The sequence below is a fragment of the Monoraphidium neglectum genome (assembly GCF_000611645.1).
Source record: "Monoraphidium neglectum strain SAG 48.87 unplaced genomic scaffold scaffold03067, whole genome shotgun sequence".
NCBI classification, from domain to species: domain Eukaryota; kingdom Viridiplantae; phylum Chlorophyta; class Chlorophyceae; order Sphaeropleales; family Selenastraceae; genus Monoraphidium; species Monoraphidium neglectum.
The window spans coordinates 1-7300 of NW_014010561.1; the positions used below are offsets into that span (position 1 = coordinate 1).

The 7300-nt window shown below is 66.5% G+C and overlaps 2 protein-coding genes across 2 annotated transcripts; both read left to right on the top strand.

Moving 5' to 3' along the window:
* Positions 1-619: 619 nt before the first annotated feature.
* On the top strand, positions 620-2762 carry MNEG_12105 (hypothetical protein; the record flags this gene model as incomplete). The annotated part of the gene is made up of 5 exons (XM_014039422.1): positions 620-740; positions 1108-1205; positions 1640-1838; positions 2040-2242; positions 2565-2762. The coding sequence occupies 5 exons, from the start codon at positions 620-622 to the stop codon at positions 2760-2762; spliced, it is 819 nt and encodes a 272-aa protein (XP_013894876.1).
* Positions 2763-4533: 1771 nt separating this feature from the next.
* MNEG_12106 (X-Pro aminopeptidase) lies at positions 4534-7172 on the top strand (the record flags this gene model as incomplete). Its single annotated transcript, XM_014039423.1, has 6 exons — positions 4534-4632; positions 4968-5340; positions 5675-5819; positions 6173-6254; positions 6567-6727; positions 7148-7172. The coding sequence occupies 6 exons, from the start codon at positions 4534-4536 to the stop codon at positions 7170-7172; spliced, it is 885 nt and encodes a 294-aa protein (XP_013894877.1).
* Positions 7173-7300: the final 128 nt, after the last annotated feature.

Here is a 7300-nt window from a genome sequence, read left to right on the forward strand (position 1 = left end):
CTCACTCGGCAGCGTATTCCCTGCAGCTGCCGCTCAGGGCCCCCGCCGCGCACGCCCGGCCCGCGCGCCCACGCCCACGTCCCGCCCCTGCCCCCCCAGGCCTGCGAGCGGTACGAGGCGTCTCTCACCCTGAAGCCGAGGAGCCACCAGGCGCTGTACAACCTCGGGGTGGCGCTGTCGGACCTCGCGCGTGCGCTCAAGCCGTCGGCGCCGGCGGAGGCGGCGGGGTGCCTGCATCTGGCTTCTCAGAAGTATGCGGCCTCGCTGGCGATCAGCCCGGGGAATCCGCAGGCCCTCAACAATTGGGGGCTGGTGCTGCAGGTGGGGTGCGGGGCCGGCGGGGAGGCAGGTTGGAGGGAGGGCGTCTGGGAGGGGGCGGATGCAGGTGCAGTAGCGGTGCGGTGTACAGGTGCTGGAGCGGGCGTGTAACACACACACACACACACACACACACACACACACACACACACACATGCAGACAAAGACAAACAAGCGCGCCATGCGCACCTTGCACACACGCATGCACACATATCACACACACGCACGTGTGTGCGTCGTGCAGGAGCTCTCTTCCGACGCGCGCGACTGGCGGACGCGCGACTCCCTCGTCCGCTGCGCCATGACCAAGTTCCGCATGGCGCTGCGCGCGCGCCCCGACTTTGATCGCGGCTGCTACAACCTGGGGACGGTCTTCTACACCTTTGCCTGCGCGATGCAGAGCGAGCAGGGGCAGCCCAAGGGTGCGCGCGGCCAGCAGGCGCGTGGCGACGCGCGGCTTCATTGTGACTGCGTGCCGCAGTGGCCGTGAAAGGGTGGAAGCGAATTCAGCGAAGGGGGTGCGGGGGTTGTGTTGAGGACTTCTGCGATGCAGCAGCTCTGGCAGGGAGAGAGGCGACACGAGGTCAAATTTGGTTGGTTTGACCAGCCGGATGCCCCCTGGTGGGGATGCGGCGGGGCCTCGAGGCCAGCGTGCCGCCTGAAGCGTCCTGCTTACACCCTGCTGCAGACAGCCGGCACCCTAGCCGTGGGCCCACACGCTGCGCCGACCAGCCCCCACTGCCCGCCCCTCTCCTCCGCCCCGCCGTTCCCCGCGATCCCGCGGCGCAGACGCACCCTCGCGCGCCGGCCGCGACGCGGCGGCGCGCGCGCTTTTTGGCGCCGCTGCGCAGTACATAGCGCTGGCGGCCGCGTTGCAGCCCGGGAAGGTGCGCGCTGCTCTGCCGCAGGGGCCCCGGTGCTGGGTCCAGTTGTACTATAATCTCTGCATGGTCGGCCAGTTTCAAAACTCGGCAAGGACTGCATTCCGCCCTTCCAACACCAGTTACCACGGACAGTGACATCGCCCTCAACACACCTGGCCTCTGGGTCGCGCTCGTAATGGTGGCATGTCCCTCATGCAACCACTCTCGTCGGCGTGGTTCGGCTGTTGCCTCCCGGCGCCACGAAACACAGTTTTTGCACCCCCTTGCCCCTCTAGCCCTCGTCGCTCATCCCTCACCCGCTCTTCCCCAGCCCCACATGCCGCCAGATCATCGTCCCCGCCGCCAACCCGATCTGACCCTCCCAGGACCAACGCCCTCAGGGCTGCACCCTGAACCCTAAACCTCAAACCCTAAACCCTCATCACCAACCCCCTCAGGAGATCTACCGCAAGTCCCTGTCAGTGGTCCGCCAGATGCTGCCCCTGCCCTTCCTCCGCGCCGGCTTCCTGTCCGCCCCGCTGCCGCGCAGCGTCGGCGGCCTGGGGGAGGTCTACAGGCGGGGCTGGTTCGTGCTCGACCACGCCTCCCTCAGGGCCGCGTCGCACCTGGAGAGCACGCTGTCCGCGGCCACCTCGGGTGAGCCGGCGCAGCCCCTCTCTGTACCCCTGGGCGCTCCCCCTCCACCGAGCCGCGCACGCACCTGGGCGCCGCTGCGCCCGCGGATCGGCGGCCGCGCTCCAACGCTGAGCTTTGGGCGCGCCCAAGTGCAATTCCAGTCACTGTTGCGACACATAAAGTCTCCCCATCTCACACTGACGCTGTCGCCTTGAACGCCAGGCGCGCTGGCGGCGCAGCAGCAGCAGCAGCAGCGCGGCGGGGGCGGCGGCGGCGCCAAGGCAGCGGCTGCGGCGGCGGCAGCGGCGGCTGAGGAGGACCCGTTGGTTTTGGATTTGGATGAGATTGTGAACGTGAGGCGCTGCAGCGACCCCAGCCTGCCAGAGGGGGAGGCGTTCTGGGTGTCCCTGGCGAGCCGCCCGATGGTGAGAAGATGAGCTGTCACCCATTTCATGCCGCAGGGACGGCAGGGCGCAGGCACTGATGGGCGTGCGACGCGACGCGCAAGATGCGAGCTGTCCTCGTGCTGCAGCGAGTGGCGGGGGGGTGGTCGGCGCGCAGGCAGACGGCAGCTGCCGTGGGTGCTGTTGAGCTTGTCATCCCCCTCCGCTCGACAGCTGGCACCAAGAGCATGCGTATCACCCTTGCTGACAGAGACACGAGAAAAACACACGCATTACCCTCAGCCCATAGTCAACCCCTCTCAACCTAAGCACTGCAACCACCACCCCGCGCCGGCCCCACCAGGGCATCTACCTGGTAGCTGACTCAGCAGACGCCGCGGACGCCTGGGTGGACGCCCTGGTGCTGTGTCAGCATCTGGTGGCCACGCGGTCGCACGACGCGCTGCAGGAGGCCCTCATGCCGCAGCCAAGCCGGCGCGCGAAGCACGCGGCGGCGGCGGCGGCCGGCGGCGGCAGCGGGTTGCGGCCCGGGGGCCTGTAACCACGGGGGTCTAGCTGTGTTCAATTGCCTGACAGATCGCATTCAGGTGCCAGGTGACAGGTTGTGTTCAGGTGCTGTGAGGAGGCGACCCTGCGGGCTTGACTGGCCTGCCGCTTCCCTCAGCAGCCAGTACACCAAAGCGTGGGGTTGGGGGTGGACGTTCCTTGGAATTGCAGGGCGAACAACAGCCAAACACAGGCTGAGGGGATCGACGTGCTGCAGTAGGTGCTGTCATGACATGGGTTTCCCAACAGGGGGTGGTCAACATCAACACTTGGCCTCCGCCCATACCCTCATGCATGCAGTGCGTGATCTCTCGGGCCGTGCTGCTTGATTCATGCATCGAATCTGGAACCTCAGACCAACAACGGCTGCCAATGGGCAGCGGCATGGTGAGGTCAGATCGCTGAGTCCTCTGCCACTTGAGCCAGAGCACATCCTATCGATTTAGTTGGCATGCAGGCTCAGCTCCATAACATACCGTATTCTCCATCAAGATTAAGGTCTACGGGCACCGCGTTGGCTGACATGCTTCGCTTTGGGATGGGCATGTGCGTGCGTGTCCACGGTGACGAAATGTTTGTTCTGCATCAGTCAGCTCTGTCAAGATCACACATTTGTCACCGTAGCGTCGATCAGTATTTCATGTGCAAGACGTACTGAAATTTCGTGCAGCAATAAGTTACAGGACGCCGGACGGATGTCCGCGCCAAGCCTCTCATCGTTTCGGCAGCGCGTGGCCCCTCTCGTCGCCATGTCAATTTGATAAGTTGGTATATTACATTCTTGTCTCAGCGCTCAGTCAGGCAGACAGGCGGCCAGGTCGTAAGCTTCAGGTGGAGCAGGGGCAGCGGTGCTGCGCGCTGCGGCGCTCCACTGCACTTGGTCCAGCGAACGACGCCTGAGCAAAGGCAGGATGCCTTCGATGGCGCCGGGGCTTGTGTTACAGCTTGCACAAGCCGCGGCGGCTGCAGCGGCTGCCGGCGTTGCAAGCGGAACGACAGCAAGAGGGCTGTGGCCGCTCGCACGACGCGCCCTGTGTTCATCGTCAGCAGCAGCAGAGGCGGCGCGCCATCCTGTCCCCAGGGCGCAGCTCGCCGGCCAGCCGACGCCGGAGACGCACCCGGAGGCAAGTTTGGTTTCGGGGTGCGCTGCGGCGCATTGCATGAGGCTTTGGCACTGCGTGCGCATGAGCCGCTTGTGTTGTCGAAGCCGAGTGGCGACGCAGCCGCTCCATGGCCGCGCAGCCGCCGCCTGTCTGGGGTTTCATCGTAGTGTTCCATGGCTGCCTGTATCCTGCGGCGGTTTCCCTCATTGGCACGTGCCCTTTTCCGCCGCCGCCGCCGCCACCGCCACCACCACCACCGCCACGGTTGCGCAGCTGCTGCGCCCTGCCGACCTGACTGTCGGGATCACTGCAGCGGAGTACAAGCAGCGGCGGCAGCGCCTGGCGCAGGCCATGCCGCAAGGGGCAGTTGCGGTGCTGCCGGCCGCCAGCACGACATTTGTCACCGGCGTCATCCCTTACGTGAGCTTACTGCGGGGTTCTCGACGCGCGTGCAACAATCGCAGCATGCCAGCACGTCACAGGGTTGTGTGTGCCCTTCGCCTTCGCACGCAAGCCAGGATGCGCCAACTTGAGCTGTTGCAAATGCACTACAGCACTGGCGTGCAAGTTTGCTCCACTCTTGTCAAACTTCTGCTTCTGATGACGTTTGCACCCAATCCGCAGCCGTACCGCCAGGATGCCGATTTTCTGTACCTCACAGGCATGGCGCAGCACGGGGTGGCAGTGGTGCACGCGCACGGCGAGGGCGGCGGCGCTGGGGAGCACCGGTTCACGTTGTTCATACCGGCGGCGGATAGGGAGGTGGGCGGGGCCCAGGCTTTTGTTATGCAGGACTCAGGGCGGGCGCAGCGCGCTGGGCGCCCCCGGTGGGACGCGGCGGCAATTGTCTTGGGCAGCGGTCAGACTAAAGCACATCAACTGACTGGCTAGTTGACTGTTGGTTGGTTGGCTGGTTGGATGGTGGGTCGGTTGGTTGGTTGGTTGGTTGGTTGTGTCGCAGCCCAGCTTGGGGCCTGCCGCTGTGCCTCTTCGCCCCAGCAAGGCCTCAACGCCAGCCGAGCGCAATCTCGACTCTGCCCCACCGGCCACCAACTCCCCCGCCACGGGCCCCCACCCTGCCCCCGCCCCTCGCGCAGCGCGAGCGCTGGGACGGCGCGTGGCTCGGCCCCCAGGCCGCCAGGGAGGTCTTCGGGGCAGACGAGGTGCACCTCATGTCAGATCTGGCGCCGAGGCTCACCCAGATCGCGCACAGCGCCACCTCTGTGCTCTTCGACGCCGACCGCCCCTCCGGCTTCCACTTCCACGCGGTCCGGGCCGCCCTAGAGGCTGCCGGCGCGCGCCCGCGCGCGGGCCCGCTGCGGCCGCTGCTGCACCGGCTGCGGTGGCGCAAGAGCGCTGCGGAGCTGCAGCTGATGCGGACGTCGGCGCTGGCGGCGGGGGCGGCGATCGAGCGGTGCATCGGGATCAGCAGGCCGGGGGTGCACGAGCAGGCACTCGCCGCGACGTTTGGTGGGTGCCCCTGCGCCCGCGCGCGCGGCCGCCCCTGCGGCGGTGCAAACGTGGGCCATGCGGGGTGATTTTGACCCCAAGACCGCTCTCTCTGTGAGGGTTTTGGCGATGCAGCTCGGTCGCATTGGAAGCCGCAGATGTTGGCTGCAACTTCGTTGCCGCGGGCCCGCCGTTTGGACGGCTGCTGGTGGTGCGGCTGTGGGTTGGCACCCCTTTGCGCCTGCGGCCCAGCCTCAGCACCACAGCACCACCACGAGCTCGAAACGCTGCCATTCACGGCCATGAGCCCATCAACCTCCAGCGGCCTTCCCCTATTGTCACCCGCCGTGCGCAGAGTACGAGTGCAAGCTGGCCGGCGCCCAGCGCAATGCGTACCCGCCCGTCGTCGCCGGCGGCGCCGACGCGTGCACCATCCACTACAGCCGCAACGACAAGCGCGTGCAGGCGGGCGAGATGGTGCTCATGGACGCAGGCTGCGAGTGAGGCGCGCCGCCCCTTTGCAGTCGCGCATTGGTGCACGCATGCGCGCTGCGTAGCGGCGCCGGGTGGGAGTGAGGCGCGCCGCCTCTCTCGGAGGAGTGAGGCGGGCCGCCCCGTCCCTGCTGCAGCCCCGCATTGGTGCACGCACGCGTGCTGCGTGGCGGCGCAATCAGCGATCGGGAGCTTGACGCCGCCGCACTACGCTCGGTACCTTTCTGGGAGGTCCTTACGGGCTGTTCCCATCAGTTCGCCATTTCAACAGCCACACCTTGGCCGGCACTATCAAGCACCCTCCCATCTCCACCTGCCTCTCCTTCATCTCCGCCCTCACCCGGCGCTCACGCCCACCAAGGTATGGCGGCTACGCGAGTGACGTCACGCGGACGTGGCCCGTCAACGGGCGCTTCTCGGGGCCGCAGCGAGACGTGTACGAGGTGGGGTGCCGGATGAAACAAAGAACTGCCCTGCAACCACCGGACGCGCTGTCATACGAAAGGTTCGGGTGGTGCCGTAACCTCACAAGGGCGTGCCCCCTCCCTAACCTCTGGCGTGCCAGATGCGGCCAAACCGCAGCCGCCTGCGCCCGATCCGCCCATCGACGTGATCCCTCTTTCGTCACCTCACAGCGCCCACACTCATCCCACCTCCACGCTCCCCTCCAATTCACATCGTTCTCTAACCAGCAGTCCGTCTTCAGCCCTCAAACCTGCCCCAACCCCATCCCACCCCCATAACAAACCCTTCAGGTCTGCCTTGACGCCCGCCGCCGCGTGTTGGACGCGGTGCGGCCGGGCGCCACCCTTGGGCGGCTGCACCAGCTTTCGGTGCGGCTACTGTCAGAGGGCCTGCAGCAGCTGCGCATCCTGCCGGGCTTGAGCACGGACGCGATCGCCGCGCAGCACTACAGGTGCGGCGCGTTAAGCCCCGCGGCCCTGGGATGGGCGATTGGTGTGGCCTCCCTGGCCGCGAGAGTGCTACCTGAGGGGAGGCCCGCCTGGGGCCCAACAGCGCCTGGGGCCCAGCCGCTGTTGTCACTGGGTCGGGCAACATGCGCTAGGCCAAATGAATGACACCTAGATGTGGGGGCTGCTCACTGTGCTCAAACATTGCAGGAACCTGCCGCTGGCAAGCTGGTTGGCCCAACGCACGTGCACCAGTGTGCTGACCGCCACATCACAAACAAAGTGACCATCCAGACACCTCCTGCCCGCCTGTCCCACCCCCAACCCCCAACCCCCAAAAAACGCAACCTAGGGAGTTCTACTGCCACTCCATCGGCCACTACCTCGGACTCGACGTCCACGACACAAACACCATCGGGTCCCAGGCGGCCCTGGAGCCGTCTGTGGTGATGGCGATCGAGCCTGGGCTGTACATTCCGGACCACCCGCGCTTCGGGCCGTTTGCGGGCATCGGGGTGCGGATAGAGGACGACGTGCTGGTGACTCACGCGGGGGCGCAGGTGAGGAGGGGTCGGCGG